This window comes from Coregonus clupeaformis, unplaced genomic scaffold, assembly GCF_020615455.1.
Source record: "Coregonus clupeaformis isolate EN_2021a unplaced genomic scaffold, ASM2061545v1 scaf1863, whole genome shotgun sequence".
In the NCBI taxonomy this organism is placed as follows: Eukaryota; Metazoa; Chordata; class Actinopteri; order Salmoniformes; family Salmonidae; genus Coregonus; species Coregonus clupeaformis.
Window position 1 is genome coordinate 75,818 of NW_025535317.1, and position 23,661 is coordinate 99,478.

General features: G+C 44.0%; 1 protein-coding gene across 1 annotated transcript; it reads left to right on the forward strand.

The window, feature by feature from the left end:
* The first annotated feature begins 11,481 nt into the window (after positions 1–11,481).
* Positions 11,482–21,977, forward strand: LOC123481295 (GRAM domain-containing protein 4-like). Its single transcript, XM_045218868.1, has 7 exons — positions 11,482–11,489; positions 12,534–12,598; positions 17,378–17,510; positions 20,235–20,260; positions 20,462–20,553; positions 21,729–21,820; positions 21,929–21,977. The coding sequence occupies exons 1-7, from the start codon at positions 11,482–11,484 to the stop codon at positions 21,975–21,977; spliced, it is 465 nt and encodes a 154-aa protein (XP_045074803.1).
* The last annotated feature ends 1,684 nt before the right edge of the window (positions 21,978–23,661 follow it).

Below are 23,661 nucleotides of genomic sequence, written 5' to 3' on the forward strand. Positions count from 1 at the left end.
TTAAAGTAAGTCATGTCATGACACTACATTACCAAAAGTATATGGACACCTGTTCTATGTGGACACCCGTTTGTCAAACATCTCATTCCAAAATCATTGGCATTAATATGGAGTTGGCCCCCCCTTTCCTTCTTTAATAGCCTCCACTCTTCTGGGAAGGCTTTCCACTCGATGTTGGAAGATGGGATTGCTTCCATTCAGCCACAAGAACATTAGTGAGGTCGGGCACTGATGTTGGGCGATTAGGCCTGGTTCAAGTCGGCGTTCCAATTCATCCCAAAGGTGTTCGATAGGGTTGAGGTCAGGGCTCTGTGCAAGCCAGTCAAGTTTGTTTCCTAATTTAGTTTGGAATCTTCCAGATCACTTTGTTAAGTCCAGTCACTCGCCATGCCATGGTGCCGCTGCCGGTTTAGGGGGGATTTTGGCCAAAATGTCCCCCTTTGATACATGGCGTTCATGTTTATTCAACCCCCTTCCTGTTAATGTAGTTCACTCAAGCGAGGGTGGTGAGAAAGACTTAACAACTGCTGTCTACATCACTGCAGGCAGAGCTTAGTCAGACTAGACATGTGCCAAGGCCTACCGCCAAATCAACATCCCTGACCACATTAGAAGAGCAACTATATTTTTCATCTCATTATTTCATTTGTCTGCATATTCTGGTGCATTGATGTTCATATTTCTGTGGAGAGAGGTTGATAAAACTGCTTAATGTTCTTTGAAGATATACTCAGAGGAAATATCTGAATGCATTTGTTTGATCTAATGTTTTCTCCATTTTATCTCAAAGTAGTCTGTCAACATTCTTCTTGTCAGTCATTGTTGCTAAGTTGTTGTAGTATGCTAGGTAACTTCGGAAAGTATTCAGACCTCTTGACTCTTTCCACATTTTGTTAGCTTACAGCCTTATTCTAAAATTGATTAAAATAGTTTTTTCCCCCTCATCAATCTACACACAATACCCTATAATGACAAAGCAAAAACTGTTTTTTTTTTAGAAATGTTTGCTAATAAAATAATAATAATAATGACATATGACATTTACATAAGTATTCAGACCCTTTACTCAGTACTTTGTTGAAGCACCTTTGGCAGCGATTAAGCCTCAAGTCTTCTTGGGTATGACGCATCAAGCTTGGCACACCTGTATTTGGGGAGTTTCTCCCATTCTTTTCTGCAGATCCTCTCAAGCTCTGTCAGGTTGGATGGGGAGCATTGCTGCACAGCTATTTTCAGGACTCTCCAGAGATGTTTGATTGGGTTCAAGTCCGGGCTCTCGCTGGGCCACTCAAGGACATTCAGAGACTTGTCTCAAAGTCACTCCTACGTTGTCTTGGCTGTGTGCTTAGGGTCGTTGTCCTGTTGGAAGGTGAACCTTCGCCCCAGTCTGAGGTCCTGAGCACTGTGGAGCAGGTTTTCATCAAGGATCTCTCTGTACTTTGCTCCGTTCATCTTTGCCTCGATTCTGACTAGTCTCCCAGTCCCTGCCACTGAAAAACATCCCCTCAGCATGATGCTACCACCACCACCATGCTTCACTGTAGGGATGCTGCCAGGTTTCCTCCAGATGTGATGCTTGGCATTCAGGCGAAAGAGTTCAATCTTGGTTTCATCAGACCAGAGAATCTTCTTTCTAATGGTCTGAGAGTCTTTAGGTGCCTTTTGGCAAACTCCAGCGGGCTGTCATGTAGCTTTTTACTGAGGAGTGGCTTCCGTCTGGCCACTCTACCATAAATGCCTAATTGGTGGAGTGCTGCAGAGATGGTTGGCCTTCTGGAAGGTTCTCCCATCTCCACAGAGGAACTCTTGAGCTCTGTCAGTGTGACCATCGGGTTCTTGGTCACCACCCTGACCAAGGCCCTTCTCTCCCAATTGCAGGTCTCTTCCGAGCGCCCGAAACCACTCATCCACCGCAGGAGCCTCGATCTGGCTCTGATGCCAAGGTGCCAGGTTTTGGGCCATTTCTGCCCAGGGGATAAAACCCGACCACTCCCCCGGCCGGTCCTGGCAATAGGACCGCAGAAACCTACCCACATCCTGGTTAACTCTCCCCACCTGCCCATTATTCTCGGGGTGAAAACCTGAGGTCAGTCTGATCGAGACCCCCAGACGTTCCATCAACGCCCTCCAGACCCTTGAGGTGAATTGGGGACCTCAATCCGATACAATATCCTCAGGCACCCCGTAGTGCCGGAACACGTGTGTACATAGGGCCTCAGCAGTCTGTAGGGCCGTAGGGAGACCTGGCATAGGAATGAGACGGCAGGACTTAGAAAACCGATCCACAATGACCAGGATCGTGGTGTTCCCTTGTGAGGGGGGAAGGTCCGTAACAAAATCCACCGAAAGATGGGACCACGGCCGTTGTGGAACAGGTAGGGGTTGTAATTTCCATCTGGGCAGGTGTCTAGGTGCCTTATACTGGGCGCACACCGAGCAGGAGGAAACGTAAACCCTCACGTCCTTGGCTAAAGTGGGCCACCAGTACTTCCCACTAAGACAGTGCACTGTCCGACCGATGCCAGGATGTCCAGAGGAGGGTGACGTGTGAGCCCAATAGATTAATCGATCACGAACCTCCAGCGGCACGTACATACGACCATCTGGACACTGGGGGAGTGGGCTCGGCACGTAATGCCCGCTCGATGTCCGCATCAACCTCCCACACCACCGGTGCCACAGACACGACGCCGGGAAGTATGGGAGTGGGCTCAATGGACCTCTCCTCTGTGTCATACAGTCGGGACAGGGCGTCTGCCTTATCATTCTGGGAACCTGGTCTGTAAGTAAGCGTAAACACAAAACGAGTAAAAAACATGGCCCACCTTGCCTGGCGAGGGTTCAATCTCCTCGCCGCCTGGATATACTCCAGATTGCGATGGTCAGTCAAAATAAAAAAAGGGTGTTTAGCCCCCTCAAGCCAATGCCTCCAAACTTTCAGGGCCTTAACCACAGCTAACAGCTCCCGGTCCCCCACATCATAGTTGCGCTCCGCCGGACTGAGCTTCTTAGAAAATAAAGCATGGGGCGGAGCTATTGTGGCGTACCCGAGCGCTGAGACAGTACAGCTCCTATCCCAGCCTCGGACGCGTCCACCTCAACCTGGAATGCTAAGGAGGGATCCGGATGAGCCAGCACTGGAGCCGAGGTAAACAGGTCCTTCAGATGACCAAAAGCCCTGTCCGCCTCAGCTGACCACTGCAGTCACACCAGTCCCCCCTTCAGCAAGGAGGTAATGGGAGCTGCTACCTGACCAAAGCCCCGGATAAATCTCCGGTAGTAGTTGGCAAAACCCAAAAATCGCTGCACCTCCTTCACCGTGGTTGGAGTCGGCCAATTATGCACGGCCGAAATGCGGTCAATCTCCATCTCCACCCCTGACGCGGACAGGCGGTGCCCTAGGAAGGAGATGGACTCTTGGAAGTACAGACATTTCTCTGCCTTTACATACAGGTCATGCTCCAACAGTCGACCAAGCACTTTACGCACCAGGGACACATGTTCGGCCCGTGTAGCGGAGTATATGAGAATGTCATCAATATACACCACTACACCCTGTCTGTGCAGGTCCCTGAAAATCTCATCAACAAAGGATTGGAAGACTGATGGAGCATTCATCAACCCGCATGGCATGACGAGGTACTCATAATGCCCAGAGGTGGTACTGAATGCTGTCTTCCACTCATCTCCCTCCCGGATACGCACCAGGTTGTACGCGCTCCTGTGATACAATTTTGTGAAGAAGCGCGCCCCGTGCAATGACTCCGTCATACTAGCAATGAGCGGTAGTGGATAACTGTACTTGATAGTAATCTGATTGAGACCCTGGTAGTCAATGCACGGGCGTAAACCTCCATCCTTCTTCTTCACAAAAAAGAAACTCGAGGAGACAGGTGAAGTGGATGGCCGAATGTATCCCTGCCCCAGAGATTTGGAGACATATGTTTCCATAGCCGCCGTCTCTTCCTGTGACAGGGGATACACATGATTCTTGGGAAGTGCAGTGCCTACCTGGAGATTTATCGCACAATCCCCCTGTCGATGGGGTAGTAATTGAGTCGCCTTCTTTTTACAGAAGGCGACTGACAGATCGGCATATTCGGGGGGAATGTGCATGGTGGAGACCTGGTTTGGACTTTCCACCATAGTTGTCCCTATGGAAACACCTACACACCTCCCCGAGCACTCTTGACCATCCCTTGAGAGCCCTCTGTTGCCATGAAATAGTGGGGTCATGAGAGGTTAACCAGGGAAGCCCCAACACCACTGGAAACGCAGGAGAATCAGAGACTAATTTTCTCCTCGTGAACCCCCTGCGTTTTCATCCAGATTGGAGCTGTGACCTCCCTAATTAGGCCTGACCCTAAAGGGCGACTATCTAAGGCGTGTACAGGGAAGGGCACATCTACAGGAACAATAGGAATCCCTAAACTACGGGAAAACTGACGATCAATAAAGTTCCCAGCTGCGCCTGAATCTACGAGCGCCTTATGCTGGGAATGAGGGGAAAACTCTGGAAATACAATATCTATACACATATGCGCAACAGGGAGCTCTGGGTGAGTCGGGTGCCCACTCACCTGAGACGGTCCACCAGTGCTCTGCCTACCGCCTCGACTCCTGAAGGACCCTCCCCAGCACCGACCAGCAGTGTGTCCTCTGCGGCCACAGTTGGTGCAGGAGATGGCTCTCCCCTCCGGTGGCTGATCGAATACCGCCCGAAAGCGGCGGGTGAAATCCTCATAGCGTACTGACGCTGCGTCTATTCCACCCCACTCGGCGTTGGCCCACTTGAGCGCTCTTCCCAACAGACAGGAGATGAGGGCGGACACGCTCTCGTATCCTGAGGGAGCCGGGTGGATGGTAGCCAGGTAGAGCTCTACCTGGAGCAGAAAACCCTGGCACCCGGCAGCTGTACCATCGTACGCCCTCGGGAGCGAGAGCCGAATCCCACTGGACCCAGGTGACGAAGGGGTGGACAGCAGTGTGGGTGGTTGTGTAGTTGGAGGAGGTGTAGGACCACCACCTCTCTCCCATCATTCCATAGTGTTCAACACGCGCTCCATTGCGGTACCGAGAGTCTGGATCATGGTTGCCTGCTGTTGGACACGTTCCTCCATTGATCCGGACGGAATGAATGTACCTGCTGACTCCATATTAAGGTGCATGTTTCTGTCAGGCTGTCAGTGTGATGTGGTAGGACGAAGTCAGGCGCAGGACACAGAGCTAATCGAAAACGTACTTTACTCGTAGGTAACGTCAAATAACATAACCTCCACACATGGAGGAAACAAACCTGCTCACCAGACGACAACCAAACATGAACAAACACGCACAACATACAGTGGGAGCCAGAGGGTTAAATAGGGCAGTGATCAATGATATTGGGAAACAGGTGTGAACAATCAAGACAAGACAAGTAGAACACAGAAACATAGATCGTTAGCAGCTAGTACTCTGGTGACGACGAACGCGAAGCCTGCCCGAGCAAGGAGGAGGAACAGCCTCGGCTGAATCCGTGACAGGTGCGGTTTGCTGCAGGTGAGAACGCAATCCAGACCAAACACAGGAAAAGAACCAGAGGTGCACAGTATTATTGGTGGTTTGACTGCAACCATTTTATAAAATGCACGCATTATAATACTTGATATCTCTGAAACGTTTTGTGAGTAGCAGCGCATTTATCAGTACATCCTATGCAGATTAGGGGAGAACGGGCTATGTTGTCACGCCCTGGCTCTGGGGACTCTTAAATGTTGAGCCAGGGTGTTAGTTTCTATGTTTAGTTTTCTATGTTTCAGTTTCTAGATCATGTAGATCTATGTTGGCCAGGGTGATTCCCAATCAGAGGCAGCTGTAGTTCGTTGTCTCTGATTGGGGACCATACTTAGGCAGCCTGTTGGCACCTGTTTATTTGTGGGATCTTGTTCCGTTTGGTTTGTTGTATGACCTAGGACTTCACGTATCGTTTTGTTGTTTTTGTTCGTGTTGTGTACACTTAATAAAAGTATGTACGCCTATCACGCTGCGCCTTGGTCCACCTCTTGTAACGATCGTGACATATATAGAGGATATATTCACTGCACGTCGTGTTGTTGGAAGAGAAAGCTAAAGTAATATGACGATTGGGACACAAAGTGATGCTCCATGATCTCATAGAGGGATTAAACATGAACATTCTTGCCCAATTAACAAATGACTTGCATGAAAACGTGGTTTCCATTTGGCATTTTAGTTCATTTGACATTTGGCAACGTGAAACCAACCTGACAAAATGAAAAAAATACAATGTAACAAATAATCGAACTGATTCGAACTATAGCTTAGAACTATGTGTGAAAATGCCCCAACAGACACCTGGACACCCACCTGTGTTCTGAATTCTTTCGCTGTACATTTCAAAAGTGCTGAACAAATAGTTATATTGATTACGTCCGTACTAGCTCGCTCATTAATGTCTTAATCGAAATTACTGTCATGTTCGTTGTGTAAGATTGGACCAAGGTGCAGCGTGGTATGCGTACATAGTCGTTTATTATACACTGCTCAAAAAAATAAAGGGAACACTTAAACAACACAATGTAACTACAAGTCAATCAGACTTCTGTGAAATCAAACTGTCCACTTAGGAAGCAACAATGATTGACAATACATTTCACATGCTGTTGTGCAAATGGAATAGACAACAGGTGGAAATTATAGGCAATTAGCAAGACACCCCCAATGAAGAAGTGGTTCTGCAGGTGGTGACCACAGACCACTTCTCAGTTCCTATGCTTCCTGGCTGATGTTTTGGTCACTTTTGAATGCTGGCGGTGCTTTCACTCTAGTGGTAGCATGAGACGGAATCTACAACCCACACAAGTGGCTCAGGTAGTGCAGCTCATCCAGGATGGCACATCTATGCGAGCTGTGGCAAGAAGGTTTGCTGTGTCTGTCAGCGTAGTGTCCAGAGCATGGAGGCGCTACCAGGAGAAAGGCCAGTACATCAGGAGACGTGGAGGAGGCCGTAGGAGGGCAACAACCCAGCAGCAGGACTGCTACCTCCACCTTTGTGCAAGGAGGAGCAGGAGGAGCACTGCCAGAGCCCTGCAAAATGACCTCCAGCAGGCCACAAATGTGCATGTGTCTGCTCAAACGGTCAGAAACAGACTCCATGAGGGTGGTATGAGGGCCCGACGTCCACAGGTGGGGGTTGTGCTTACAGCCCAACATGGTGCAGGACGTTTGGCATTTGCCAGAGAACACCAAGATTGGTAAATTCGCCACTGGCGCCCTCATTCAGATCTAGGATGTGTTGTTTTTGTTCCCTTTATTTTTTTGAGCAGTGTATAAACACTGACAAAATAACAAAATCCAACAGAACATGAAGTTCAAGAGGCTACACATACAACAAGCCAAACAGTAATAGAAACAAGATCCCACAACTAAGGTAGGCAACATGGCTGCCTAAGTACGATCCCCAATCAGAGACAACAATCGACATCTGCCTCTGATTGGGAACCACACCTGGCCAACCTAGAAATACACTATCTAGAATATACACATAGATATTCACACCCTGACCAAACCAACTAGAGATTTCTATGTCAGGGCGTGACAATTACAGATTGCCTCTTATCCGCTCGTCGTCCCCTTATGCCATAGTTTTTACATCTCAATTGTCAGTAGAAACCACATTTGTTTAAGCAAGTCAGCCATATCAGCTATGTTTTTTTTGAAAGCAGTGATTTTTTTTTACATTTAGTCATTTAGCAGACGCTCTTATCCAGAGCGACTTACAGTTAGTGCATACATTATTTTTCATACTGGCCCCCCGTGGGAATCAAACCCACAACCCTGGCGTTGCAAACGCCATGCTCTACCAACTGAGCTACATCCCTGCCGGCCATTCCCTCCCCTACCCTGGACGACGCTGAGCCAATTGTGCACCGCCCCATGGGTCTCCTGGTCACGGCCGGCTACGACAGAGCCTGGATTTGAGCCAGGATCTCTAGTGGCACAGCTAGCACTGCGATGCAGTGCCTTAGACCACTGCGCCACTCGGGAGACTATATGAATATGGCTGAATTTATTTATTTTATTTTATTTAACCTTTATTTAACCAGGAAGGGCTCATTGAGATTTAAAATCTCTTTTTCAAGAGCGTCCTGGCCAAGATAGGCAGCACCAAGTCATTACAAAAAATTACAGACAGACAACATGAAAAACTACAAGTAATCTAGTAAAAACCATTCATGAATTCACAAGAGTATAACAATATCAAAAATAGCAAATTAAAAACATTGACAGGTCAGGGAATCAGCCTCAAAATCCTTCATCAGAGATTTAAAAACACCAATCGGGACAAGTTCTTCCAGTTTAAAATTATTTTGTAAGGTGTTCCAAGACGATGGCGCAGAGTACATAAAAGACCTTTTACCAAATTCAGTTCGGACATTTGGAACAGTTAGCAGGATAAAGTCCAGTGAACGAAGAGAGTACCCACCACATTTCTGAACAATAAAAATGCCCAAATAAAAAGGTAGTAAACCCAAAATGGCTTTGTAAATAAAAGTATACCAGTGACTGAGCCTACGAGTGACTAGAGAAGGCCAGCCAACCCTGGTATACAAAGTACAGTGGTGCGTAAGGGTTTTGCAGTTTAAAATAAATCTCAAAGTACCATGATAAAGAGTGTCAATTGATCTCAAACACTGAGCGGAAGCATTCATATATAAAATATCCCCATAGTCTAGTAAAGGCATAAATGTAGCTAAATGAACTGTTTCGCTGTCAGACAAGGCTCCGCTGATAGCCAGGTGTAGCAATGGTAAGGTGTTGGAACTGCTGTTTGGACTCTGCTGTTGGGACAGCTTTATGTAATATAATAATATAATATAATGCCATTTAGCAGACGCTTTTATCCAAAGCGACTTACAGTCATGCATGCATACATTTTTGTATGTAGGCCCTAACAGTTTGTGGGCACCATTTGTCACCGTTATAGTGCAATTAATGTATTGTTTAGTGTTGTGTAGGGTAGTGGCTTTGCTAGCAATGTATATATTTTTTTTGCCCCACCAATATTTACATGCTAAAATCGCCACTGGCCGGGAGAATGTTTTATCATGAGCCTTCAGGGAGCTGGTAAGTTATTGAGTAAATGATCAGCTTTGTCCTTTAATTCTGCTTTGATGAGTCAGTAAGACCTGCAGCTCAGAGACAAGTTCAGGATTGGTGCTGTTGTTTTGCACTGTTTTGGATAACCTTGCTTATTAAAGTGATCCAGACTTTAATTTCAATTAGTGTATTAGCAGGCGCAAGAGATTAGCCCTATGCTGATCAGAGAATGGTTAAACACACACACACACACACACACACACACACACTACAGTAAACGCAATGGCTACCAGGAATGACCAGTTACATTTACACACACGACTGTAGTCATGTTTAACACACATGCACAGCACACACTGCATTGCTGATCAATTGAGGCCAATCTGCCCCGCAATCAATACATCTGTCTAACAGACAGTCCATGTTGTGATATCATCAGCCTCTACAACTGCACAGACAAAGGCAATACCACCCCTTTGAGTTGAATACAATTGACAGATTTAATAGTGGTGTAAGGTTTACCATTTCCCCTAAATAGCTTGGATTTCACACTCGCAATCTATCATTTCACACAACCTGCAACAGGAAGAGCCTCACAGAGGGACAGGAATGTGTATTTCTATCCCTCCTTGCTCTCTTGATGTGTAAATCCTAGAGGCATCCATTTTACCCCCTGACCACCTGCACTGACTCTTCTGCACCTTAGCACACACACACACACACACATCACAACTGCCGCTACCAGACTCTTATTTACTATTGCTAATAATACTACATTTAAACACTTGACCCCAAATCCCCCCTTACCTGATACATGTGTATTGTACTATAAATTGTGCCTTCCTGTATTATACCTATGCTAAAATGTTTATTCTATTCTACTGAGCCATTTACTTTATGTTTGTATTCATATCTTTTATTATTTCTTACTGTTTTTGCGTTGTCGAGAAGGAACCTGCAAGTAAGCATTTTTTGGGATGCTGTATACCATGTGTATCCTGTACATATGACTAATACAACATGAAACACTTCACAAGATTCTAAATAATCTTTCGCTCTTCACAAGACTGTAATTAATCACGTGGCGAGGTGATCGTTTACTATGAGGCAGTGTCTGTCCTTTGTGCATGCGTGTTTGTCCAGAGGGCTCTGCAGTGCAGGAGGACATAAAAGGTCAGACGAGGACCTTCTCACTGTGCCAGTAAATAAAATAAATGGTTATTAATAGTTGATGTTACAGAAGCCTCTCTCCACTCAGAAGAAAGGCAGGCATGTATTGAAGGACCATTGGGTGTCTCTGGTCTGATTCACTGGTACAGAGACTGAAGGATAAGAGGTCACACACAGTTAATTTCACAGGAGTACTTATTGGATCTTCAGAAACATTCAGTATGGCCTCTCCCTTGCTCTTGGCAACTATGAATCTATGCTGGCTAGAAACCACAATGCATTTTTATATTCTCCAATTCCACTTTCAACGACAATGGTGGCGTAGAATGTTGTAGTTATGTTAGATGAGGTGGTAGTAGTATAATCAAATCAAATCAAATCAAATTTTATTGGTCACATGTGCCGAATACAACAGGTGCAGACATTACAGTGAAATGCTTACTTACAGCCCTTAACCAACAGTGCATTTATTTTTTTACAAAAAAAAGTAAAAATAAAACAACAACAAAAAAAGTGTTGAGAAAAAAAAGAGCAGAAGTAAAATAAAATAACAGTAGGGAGGCTATATATACAGGGGGGTCCGGTGCAGAGTCAATGTGCCGGGGGCACCGGCTAGTTGAGGTAGTTGAGGTAATATGTACATGTGGGTAGAGTTAAAGTGACTATGCATAAATAATTAACAGAGTAGCAGCAGCGTAAAAAGGATGGGGTGGGGGGGCAGTGCAAATAGTCCGGGTAGCCATGATTAGCTGTTCAGGAGTCTTATGGCTTGGGGGTAGAAGCTGTTGAGAAGTCTTTTGGACCTAGAGAAGAATATGTATTTTAATAGGCATTAGTTATGCATATGTTCTTGTAAACACTGTTAGTAAAGTAGTCCAGGTTCTGTTGCACTTTTTATGTAACAGCTTGCCCACAGAGATATGGGAATGTTTCTACGACAGCAAGTGTTTTCATTGTCCAATAGGGGCATATCTAAAATATATTTAACTTTCACTTGAGCTAAAGGTTGGTAGGTACTAAAGAGGTTATACCTCCCAGGTTCCCTGTATTTGAGGGCCAGCTTAAATCTTTAGAGATATGGGGGGGGTGGTGCCAAAATGAGGCAGAACCAGTTTAGGATTGTTTCCAGTTTACTCTGCTAGTCTCTGGCTCCAGGCCAAAACAAGGGCAAGTCACATGAGTCCACATCCTCCTGTTTGACATTGTGAAATGCCTGGGTGAGGTTGCATAGCGATACCTCAGGAATCTCCAGGCCAGCCTGAAGACGTCATTCCACTCGCTGTTTCCTTGTTGTGAAGCATGGCACAGGCCGCTTGGGTTTCTCAGGGAAAATATTAGTGTGAAGAGATGCTGCATGTCCTGGATGGCAGTAGTCCTGTTTTTTATACCCACTGTTAGACACTGATTCTGGGACAGTTGGTCATGGTTATGTGATCCCCCCCTCCTTCCCCCATCTACCTAGAATGTGTGAGGATATAGCTAGCTTTGGGTATGAAGTGAACCTCACACAGAACACTATTGAAAGTTAAAGGAATTCAACCTATTAAGCATTACATCATGGAATTAGATATCTAACTCAAACGGCCTGTGTAATGGGAGTAGAATACCTCAGTTTACCCTTGCACTCCTTTCCCTAGCCTGGCAACATATCCATTAGCTAAATGTTAGCAAGTGATAAAGATACAGCACTTCCCTTACGACAGATGTCCCATGAGACTGACGCTGAAATATTTACTTTAATATGATAAAAGACGAGAGCGACCTCAACAGTGTGTTGGAGACGCTAACATAAATTGTTGTCTTGTGTTGGCAGCTAGCCAAAACAGGGCACTGTGGGAAAGAAGAAGCCAGAAAGTCCTCAAATACGGGGAACCTGGAGGTACAACAGCTCTCTGTGACCGCGATAACTTCAGAACAAAGTTGACTACAAATACAAAGTTACCAATGTCTTTGCAATTGATACAAACCAGCGACTGAGATGACTGCATTAAAGTACAGTAGGCTTATTTCAATCATATTGAAATACATTTAATGTTCAATCGAGTTCTATTTTGCTACTTGTAGGCTACTGTCTGTAATTTGTCTCAATATATTTCATGATATGTAATCTAACGTGCGCAATGATTTGCAAAATTTCCCCCCCCCCCATCATTTTACTTTCACTTGTCTGACACAATTATGTCTCAACAAGTGAATGTGTTTTTCTGAAGCCATGACTAATGCTCTACCTACCACTAATGCTTTTTCTCTCCTGTTCCTAGACCGGAAGATACCCCACCACAGCTACCCAGAGAAACACCTCCACCTCCCACTGCCAACGGTACAGGTAAGCCAGAAACTGATATTCCAAAATAGATAGCTAAAGATACGCATCATGACAGACACACTACTTCCCACATTTTTGGAATATCTGTCATTGCAGACTTGACACTCCCCAGATTTCAGCTCCATAACGCGCAATCTCTCTCACCATTCAAATGACCTGTCTCATAAGTTTTCAGAATGGAAATTAGGCATTGGAGATGAGTTGAAAGAGTGACTCATCTCGTCTGCCTGTATTTTTGGCTCTTTGAATCTCAGGGCTCGGCATCTCTAACTCCCACACAGAGGCGAAGCTATGTGCTTTTCTAAGCCCCTCTGCTCTCTACCTATCAAAAACCAATCTCTCTTTTTCCCGTGTGTGTGTGTGTGCAAAGCCTAGTATAAGTAGCAGGAAGTGTGTGTAAGTGGGACCGCTCCAGTGAAGGCGTGGCGACAGGAGGAAGAGAGATGAATTTCATCCCTCTCCTTCTCTGTAGGGAATGTCACACATTCATAGGTGGATGAATGCAGCTGTGGAACATTGCCTCTTATGGTGGAACATTGCCTTTGTACTCCCCTGTGACCATGCGAAAATCTTGATTTGATCTCACACCAGGTTTCTTCATTTAATTCAGTCAGCCTTGTTTTCAGATAAGGGTTTCTTTGTACTGCGAGTGGCTGCTTTAACCCCTCAAATAGATATTGTCCTTCCCCCATAAAAATCTGTAGTAACATGATTGGCGTTCCATTGTTTTAGTTTTAGAGTCCAGATATAGAATAAAAACTGTGAACTCCAAAAGTATTAGGATAGTGACGTTATTTATTTTTTGACTCTGTACTCCAGTACTTTGGATTTGAAATGATACAATCACTGTGAGTTTAAAGTGCAGACGGTTAGCTTGAGGATATTTTCATCTATATCGGTTGAACCGTTTAAAAATTACAGCACTTTGTGTACATAGTCCCACAATTTTAGGGGACCAAAAGTATTGGGACAAATGAACTTATATGTGTACTAAAGTAGTAAAAAGTTAAGTATTTGGTCCCGTATTCATAGCACGCAATCACTACATCAAGCTTGTGACTCTACACATTTGTTGGACGCATTTGCTGTTTGTTTTGGTTGTGTTTCAGATGATTTTGTGACCAATAGAAATTAATGGTAAATTAATTGTATTTTATTGTAAATAAGAATTGAATAACTTTAGAGCTGTAACGAGTTGACACTTTAACTTTGGTTAACGGCAAGTACAAACGCATACTAGTAGGCTAGTAGTCCTCTGTAGATTAATTGGTAGAGCATGGCGCTTGTAACGCCAGGGTAGTGGGTTCGATCCCCGGGACCACCCATACGTAAAAATGTATGCACACATGACTGTAAGTCGCTTTGGATAAAAGAGTCTGCTAAATGGCATATTATATTATAGTAGTCATCGCTCCTGCTCGAGTCTACACATTCTGGGTGATGAAATACGTGCAACGTCATCTCACTGGCTTCGTCTCTGTGTCGAGCTCTCAATGGCTATTGCTGATCACCGTTCTCAAAAATTGTCATTACACATCTCACACTACAAGAGCATTGCAGATTTTGTGCCGATAAAATCAAACATGTTTGAAAATATCGGGACGGCTCAATGATGGGATCTGTAGCCCTCAGACTGCGTCTCTGACTCACATTAAACAAGCGTCGGTGACGGCCGCACGCCCCGAGTAGGCAATGACAAGGGCATTTTGTCTTCGTTTTCAAAAACTTGTCTGGGATAGCTAAGTCGGGGCCAAAATCGTGTAGTGTACGGCTGGCTTTAGTCGTCACATCCCACAGTGTGTAGAATATGATATCGTCTTATGTTAAGTGTGTCTGTCCACGAGAGATTAGGTATTTGCAAATTTAAGAATTCAGTCTATGTGGCCTTATGCTTGACCCCAGACATAAACACCTTTAAAGCAGGGATCAGCAACTAGATTCAGCCGTGGTTCGATTTTGTCTTGAGCTGATGGTCAGGTTGCCAGAAAATACTGTAATTACAAATAATTTGTAGACTGAAAATTGACCGCAAGAAGCCCAGACAGATACAATATGTGACCGACCGGCTCGATTCGGTCCTACGTAGCAACATTTGAAATTGTGTTTTTTACATTGGATAAAAGTAGAGACTCAGAGCTAGAAAATTGTATAGCATACACTGCAGTTCAGGAACAATGGAAAAGGAATTCTGCTTAGAAAGTTGATTAACTTGAATGCCCTTCAATGTTTTGGTACACCTACTGTAGAGCTCTTCTTTGTCTACACCCATTCAGCATTGTTCACACCCTCTTAAGCCTTAGCCCCACCCATCTCTTTAAGGATTCATATGTGAGGTCATGTGCTAAACAGAGTAAGATAGTGTACTAAACAACCAAAGATTTCAAGACTAAAAGTAGTGATAGTAGTAGCAAAAATACACTTTATTTAGTCCAAAATATGACCGTAATCACCCCTGGCTAACTTGATGGGTCATTTAATCATCTGGTGAAGTGGAGTCTTTTGTTTAGACATGTAGTTAGCTAGCTAGCTAACAATGAACGTAATGGTGCTTTCAAGACAACTGGGAACTTGGGAAAAAAACAAGGTCAAATCATGACATCAGTGATCTTCAGGTCCGAAAGTTGGGGCTCTAGAAAGAGGCCAGAGTTCCCGAGTTGGAAATATGAGTTGGATGACCGTTCAAAAGATTTTTCACAGACAGAGCTTGTTTTTTTTCAGAGTTCTCAGTTGTCTTTAACACGCTGAAGTCGGAAGTCTGAGATTTCCGAGTTCCCAGTTCCGAGTTCCCAGTTGTTTTGAATGCGGCAATAATCCCAACCCATATACTACTAGCAATTCAAACTGATTGTCATAGCTAGCCACCATGCATGAATCTGCAGGTAGCTAAAACTAACCAACTAGGTTCAATGTTAGCTAGCTAGCTAACATTAGGCTATAACTAGCAATGCAAATGTCTATCTGAGATACACATAATACTAAGACAACACAGATCATACACGTAACATTAGCTAGCGAGCGAGCCAGCCTGATCACCGACGACAATGAGACAGTAACCTGGCAGTGTGGTGTCAGGACAACAACCTCAACGTCAGCAAGACAAAGGAGCTGATCGTGGACTACAGGAAACAGATGGTCGAGCACACCCCCATCCACATTGACAGGGCTGTAGCGGAGCGGGTCGAGAGCTTCAAGTTCCTCGATGTCTACATCACTAACCAATTATCATGGTCCACACACACCAACACAGTCGTAAAGAAGGCACGACAATGACTCTTCCTGCTCAGGAGGCTGAAAATATTTGGCATTGGCCCTCAAAATGTTATACAGCTTCACCATTGAGAGCATCTTGACTGGCTGCATCACCGCTTGGTATGGCAACTGCTTGGCATCCGACCGCAAGGCGCTACAGAGGGAAGTGCGTATGGCCCAGTACATCACTGGGGCCAAGCTTCCTGCTATCCAGGACCTCTATACCAGGCAGTGTCAAAGGAAGGCCCTAAAAATTTTCAAAGTCTCCAGCCACCTGAGTCATGGACTGTTTTCTCTGCTACCGCACAGCAAGCGGTACCAATGCACCAAGTCTGGAACCAACAGGACCCTGAACAGCTTCTACCCCCAAGCCATAAGACTGCTAAATTGTTAGTCCGGGTAGCTATTGGTTAACTATTTAACTATCTGCATTGACCTTTTTTTACTCATCACATACGCTGCTGCTACTGTTTTCTTATCTATCCTGTTTCCTAAACACTTTATCCCTACCTGTATTTACATATCTACCTCAATTACCTTGTACCCCTACACATCGACTTGGTACTGGTACCCCCTGTATCACAGGAGGTTGGTGGCACCTTAATTGGTGAGAACAGGCTCGTGGTAATGGCTGGAGCAGAATGGTATCAAATACATCAAACACATGGTTTCCATGTGTTTGATGCCATTCCATTTGCTCCATTCTGGCCATTATTATGAGCTGTTCTCCCCTCAGCAGCCTCCTGTGCTGTTAACGTTACTCATTGTGTATTTATTCCTCGTGTTATTATAAGTAAGCATTTCACTGTTAGTCTACACCTGTTGTTTACGAAGCATGTGACAAATACAATTAGATTTGAACCACCCACCACCACAGTCTCGGAACTCCCAGAATCTATGCTGGAACATTGTTAACATTGTGGGAGGCAACCCATCTGCCTTGGGAGACTAACCACCACATTACTCGTCCGCTCAGCCACATTCCATACTAAGTGAAGATGGGGTACAGATTTGAATGGTACTCGTGAGATGTCTTTGTGAGGTGTCTTGGGGAATAAACAGAATTGTCCATTTTAATTGGGTGTGATGTCAGGCTGCTATTATTTTTAGTGAGGTGTCTCGTAGAGAGCGGTTAGTCAATTTGTTCCAGAGACGTGCTGTAGTGACAATACAGTATGAGGGAAAGGGAGATTAGAGAAACTGCTAAATAAATACAAGGTGTTTGGATACACTGTAGTCCAGATGAAGAAATACAGGTGCTAACGTAGGCCTAACAAAAAGCATGTTGTATTCACATAATTTCATACTGCTACAAGCATAAGTCGTGTAACATTGAGTTGAATACTGGTCAAATGTATTTCCATTTCATGCCAAACAACAGGGTTATTTCATACAGTATAAGCAGTGGTCACCAACACTAGTGCTGGAAAGCAACAAGGTGTGCAGGCTTTTGTTCCAAGCCAGATCTAACCGACCTGATTCAACAAAACAAGGTCTAAACATATCCTATCTATTCCTCTGCCCCTGCAGACAAGCAGAAGGAGACCATGTACTCGTGGCTGCAGGCTTGGCTGTACAACAGGTTTGGAGCGTACATCGGGGACTTCCGTTTCCAGCTGGAGGAGAACACAGTGGAGCCAGAGGAGCCGCTAAGCGCTAAGAGGTGAGAACTACCACAATTTCTTACCCATTGAGAACATTTGTGGGGATAGTTTTGTGGAATTACCCTTACCTTGAGTTCTACCTAAAGGCCCATAATGACGGAATCTACAATAATCCATTGTTTACTTCTGCCACAGCCAGGAGCTAGCATAATAGGCATCGTCCAAATTCATGAATGTAAACCGGTGGACCGATGTTAGCAAAGCGTCACGATTTGCCTTTAGCTAGGGTTGCAAAGCTACCGGTAATTTACCAAAGTCTTTAGTTTTTTTGGTAATTAACAGAAAATCTATGGCAATCTATCGTAACTTTGGTAAGTTATACTTGAATAACTTTTTTAAAAATCTATTCATATAGTATTCATTGTCCATGAGTTTCTAGCAGATAAACCACAGGAGTATCTAATCAACAATGGCATTATTTTCAATTAACTCTGCAACTCTTCCAACTATTAACTTTTCTTCACAACTGCCACCAGTTTGACACCAAAACATTGACAACAAAACATATTGACATTGTAAAATAAATTATGTGTGTAAAAAAATTATATAAGGGATATTTCATGCTGAAACCCTCATTTGATACACACACACACACACACACTACATGTTAATGTTTTTAAATGTATGTAAATTGTAAAGTATTTTGTCTGTAATGTCTTTTTCGTTATGTGTAGGACCCCAGTAAGACTAGCTGTCACAATTGGCGTCGGCTAATGGGGATCCTAATAAATCGAGTCAAATATTTAACACCAATGGTATTCAATAAGTTGATGGTTTATATTTAGGATAATGTTTTACAGCTTAGTCATTCTATTTTTATTTTTAAATCATCTTATTTAAATCTGCAATATATAACTTTTTGCGCGACCTGACCAAATTCACATAGAAATGTGAGTTATAAATCTTTCATTCTCATTGAAAGCAAATCTAAGAAGCGTTAGATATGTTCTATGTGGCTATTTCTATGCTTCCCGTTCTTAAGTTTCATTTTTGTGTCTTTTACTTTCAGTTTTGTACACCAGCTTCAAACAGCTGAAAATACAATATTTTTGGTTATTTAAAATATATTTTACAGTGGTTTAGATGGTACAATGATTCTCTACACTATGCATTGCTTGTTTTGTCACAAACTGAAATTAGGCGAACTATTAGAATTTTAGGAAACAGGAAATGTCTAAGCGATTTCTGCATATTGCACCTTTAATTATTTAATATTTTAAATGTGATAAGGCCACACAGATGGCCAGAGATGATTAGACACCTGTGATAATCTGAAGTACCCAAAAGGGCCACTAGATGTCTTGTGATAGATTACATAAAATCCTTGAAAGATTTTACATTTACATTTGAGTCATTTAGCAGACGCTCTTATCCAGAGCGAATTACAGTTAGTGAGTGCATACATTATTATTATATATTTTTTTTCATACTGGCCAACTGAGCTACATCTCCCGGCCATTCCCTCCCCTACCCTGGACGACGCTGGGCCAATTGTGCGCCGCCCCATGGGTCTCCTGGTCGTGGCCGGCTACGACAGAGCCTGGATACGAAGCAGGATCTCTAGTGGCACAGCTAGCACTGTGATGCAGTGCCTTAGACCACTGCGCCACTCGGGAGACACAAGATACCAACATTCTGGTAGTGTAATGGTAAATGTTGGTAAGGGTAATTCCACCCAAATATGGATTTTGTCTGAATTATCCCTTTTAAGATTCTGATTTTAAAATTTGCTCTGACATTGCTCCCCTCGGCTTCTCCCCTTTCGTTTTGATCAGAATGGCGGACCAGCCAGCCACTGTAGTCATCAGGTTAACCAGCTCAGAAGACCCTGAGTACATGCTGCTTAGAGAAGGGTCATAAAACTGATGGCTTTGTAATGGGCCTAGAGTCTGTCAGCATGCTATTCATCAGCACCCACCGTAAAGTAGCCATCCTCATGACTTCACCCTGATGTCTGATTGGCCTGTTATTACAACCCACAGCCAATCCCAGGGCATTCAGAACAGTGGAGGTTGTTACCTTGTTGTTGTGGAAGTGGGAGGATTGTCTGACCCCTGGTGGCAGGTTGAGTGCACTGCAGCAGGCTGTTGTCATTCTATGCTAGTTAAAACAGATTTAGGATCAGTTCTTCCAGCTCCAATCCAAACAGTGACCTTTTATAGTTGCCCTGGATCAGTCCTCTCCTGAATAACACAGAGTGGAGTCATGGGTACTCTGACTCAAACTCTGTCATGAAACTCAATCCAAGTACAATAGACGGAGGAGGGAGAGAAAGAGGGGAGGAGAGGAAGAGAAGAAGAGAACGCTCAGTGTTAACAATGCCAGTATAGTCAGTATAGTCAGTAGTCTGACTCTTAACTGTGTCCTGTAACTTTATCCAAGTACATAAGAGGGTGGAGAGTGAGAGAGCAGAAGAGGGAGGGGGAGAGAAGAAAGGAGCATTCGCTGCACCCTGCCAGTTGAAATGACCTTGATGTTAGTTTTGGAGGCTGAAAGAGAAAGGGAAATGAGATGGGAGGCAGACAAAAAGGCTTTGGCAGTGATTCTTCCAGGCAACACATACTTTCTCATGAAGGATGGCTAAATGCAGTAAAATCATTTGACTCTCCCTCCACCAAAACCTACATAGCACTGTTTGTGCTTTTGCTTGTTCCTTACATAATTTGGTTTATGCTTTTGTCATGCTGAGTTCTAATTTAATAAAACTACCCTTCTCTTGACAGATTGACTGAAAACATGAGAAGACTCAGTAAGTGTTGTAAATTTAGGGAACAAGATGTACCGATCACACTCAATGTCAGCCGTATCTTGATGAATATCATGTTCTGAATCTATGAATATTCCAATGACAGATGTTTGTTATAGTAAATTATGTATACATGATTGATGCATCAGCATTTGTGTCTTTATAGTGCTTTTTTAATGTTTAATACTTTCTACTTGTCTGTAGAGCGAGGTGCCAAACCTGTCACAAACTTCAAGAGGAACCTTTTTGCCTTATCCAGCTGGCAAACAGTGTACACGTCAGCCTTCGCCTTCATTGTGAGTACACATCACACACATTTTACATTACATTTTAGTCATTTAGCAGACGCTCTTATCCAGAGCGACTTACAGGTAGTGAGTGCATACATTATTTTATTTTTTTATTTTATACTGGCCCCCCGTGGGAATCGAACCCACAACCCTGGCGTTGCAAATACCATGCTCTACCAACTGAGCTACACACCCCACGAGGCAGTGAGGCCAGAGGTGACCACCTCTCATGACTATATCATTTGGCCACCTTGTGTTCGAGCCTACTCACGCGATGTGGCCTGCTTTGTGTGTCCTCATGAGTCCTCTGAAACAGAGTGACACACACACACACCACAGTGTACAAAACATTAGGAACACCTTCCTAATATTGAGTTGCACCCCCATTTGCCCTCAGAATAGCCTCAATTCATCAGGGCATGGACTACAGGGTGTCGAAGCATTCCACAGGGATGCTGGCCAATGTTGACTCCAATGCATCCCAAAGTTGTGTCAAGTTGGCTGGATGTCCTTTGGGTGGTGGACCATTCTTGATACACACAGGAAACTGTTGAGTGTGAAAAACCCAGCAGCGTTGCAGTTCATGACACAAACCGGTGCGCCTGGCGCCTACTACCATACCCCGTTCAAAGGCATTTAAATCTCTTGTCTTGCCCATTCACCCTCTGAATGGCACACATACACATTTCATTTCTTGATTGTCTCAAGGCTGAAAAATCCTTCTTTATCCTGTCTTCTCCCCTTCATCTACACTGATTTGAAGTGGATTTAACAAGTGACATCAATAAGGGATCATAGCGTTCACCTGGATTCACCTGGCCAGTCTATGTCATGGAAAGAGCAGATGTTCCTAATGTTTAGTACACTCAATGTACACACACACACACACACACACACACATATACAGACACACACACACACACCATGTACTATCACAGTGTATCAAGATTCCTGCAATAAAGATCAATAGCTCTCTATCGCTCCACCTGTATAGCAACATGTATATATGTTTTTAAGATTTGCATGCAAATATCTCTCTATCTGCGTGAATACAGTATACAATACGTAATGCATGTACCGAGATGATCCATACTCAGTATGAGTATAGACTAGAGGTGGATAGATGGAAATAATAGATTGTGTATGACCTGTTCTCCCCTCCCCCTTTATATTTTACACAGATCTATATGAATGCAGCGTGGCATGGTTGGGCCATCCCCATGTTTATTTTCCTAGCCATTCTAAGGTTGTCTTTGAATTACCTCATTTCCAGGTAGCTAAGCTCATTACAAGGTGCATTGCCTGTTATAAGTTGTTCCATTTGAACATATACAATCTGCTTGTGAGTTGAGTCAAACTTCTCTCTCCACTTTATTCTCAGAGGTTGGAGGATCCAGTGGAGTATTGTGCCTGGGGTCTCTGAACCTTGAATGATGTCACCTCTTTTGGATCTCCCTTTACCTAGGAAAGGTCAAAAAACAACCCCCTTCCACCTTCCACACGCCTCTACCCCTTCAGTGTTTGCAGATTTTAGGGCACTGAGCGTTACCATAATGCTTTTTGCTTTCGGGGAATAGTTTGGATGTAGCTCTGTTCTTTTCCTAGGAACCACCAAAGGAGGATCTGACTGTTTCAGAGAAGTTCCAGTTAGTTCTTGATGTAGCTCAAAAGCACAGGTGAGCTGTAACAATTGTTTCACCTTTGATTTAGAAATTGTTAGAGATGCTTGACGACATCTATTCATAGTTATGGAGCTGCGAAGTGAGGTGTTTTAAGTTGATGTGCCATTTTCACAACAAAAATGTGTGTGTTCTTAACAGAATATTTTTTGGAAAGATGGCAGATGTCTTGGAGAAAATAAAGAAGTGAGTGTGTGTTTGTTACCAGCATATTTAAGGTTGTTAACCAACGTGTGTTTTACACTTTGTATATATGTGTGTGTGTGTGTAACGGTTTTTGACTTGGGGTTATTTATAGGGGGTGCCAGGTAGGTTGTGCCTACCAGAGAAAGCATCGGGTTTCTCCTTTTTAGTTTGGGAGGGAATGAGTCCCATCTGGTTCCGTCAAGTCACACCAATACAAAGGACTTATGTAAAAGTCAAGATGGAAATATACGCTTTCATAAACCCCTTAAAACCTTGGAAAGAACTTCAAACAAGTGTATTCTTTTGCGTGGTTGTATTAATGGCACATAAATGATCACACACACCCACACACAACAATATAACAAATCAATGCACTTATATTCATTTAGAAATGTCCCGTACATAGGGCATAAAAAGAAGTCCAGCCGGTAAATAAGTTCAGTGACTCAAGTGACCTTAGTCGCGCCAACGTTTGTCATTCTCAGCTATAAACCCAGTATATTCATACACTCAAAATAGCACTTATTTTTGTAACACAACTATAAAGCGTATCAAAGACTACCCAAAGAATAATACGTCCTCACAACTACATAAATCACAGTATTCATCACCCCAAACAAATGAAATACCGTGTACAAAAAGTTGTATCCAGTTCGGTCAGTCAGACAGTCCGCCAACAGCTCCCCAGCGGAGAAAAGGCCACGAAAACCAGCGGAGAGTTGTAGTCCATTACAGGCAGCACAGAGTGGCTCCAATCCTGGGTAAGCTTCGCTTTAAGGCTACAAAACACACTGTAAGCAACAAACCCAGCGTCATGGCGAGACTTCATCCCAACTGAAGGTAGTACACATCCTCATTCATGTCTCAATCACAACTTCCCTTTTGCGCCAGCTGATGCCAGCTATTTAATGAGGAATTAAAGGGGAAGCGCCCTATTAGAAGGTCAGAAGCTGGCGGTTCAGAAATATTCAGGGCCGTCACACCACCCCCTCCCCTGGAAAAAAGCCGACCATTGCCCGGGAAGGCAGATCTTGGTCGGGGAAACCGAGAAAGTCTCCTCATCACTTTCTCCTCTACAAAAATATTCATTACTTTTGGCGCTCACGCTCCTCAGCTGGGGGGTCACAGGCATTAAGCCGTGGGACTTCTGGGTCTGGGAATCCGAGAAAAAGTCTCCCTACTTTCCTCTTCAAAGATCTCCAGGACCTTGCGGCGCTCAATCTCCTCCAATTCCTCCCAGCCGAGGGGT

Excerpts from the sequence above, each read along its gene's own strand:
- LOC123481295 (XM_045218868.1), top strand. Across the intron at positions 12,599-17,377 it reads TCCCACTGCCAACGGTACAG|ACAAGCAGAAGGAGACCATG; the intron begins GTAAGCCAGAAA and ends CTGCCCCTGCAG. Across the intron at positions 21,821-21,928 it reads TTGAATTACCTCATTTCCAG|AGGTTGGAGGATCCAGTGGA; the intron begins GTAGCTAAGCTC and ends CTTTATTCTCAG.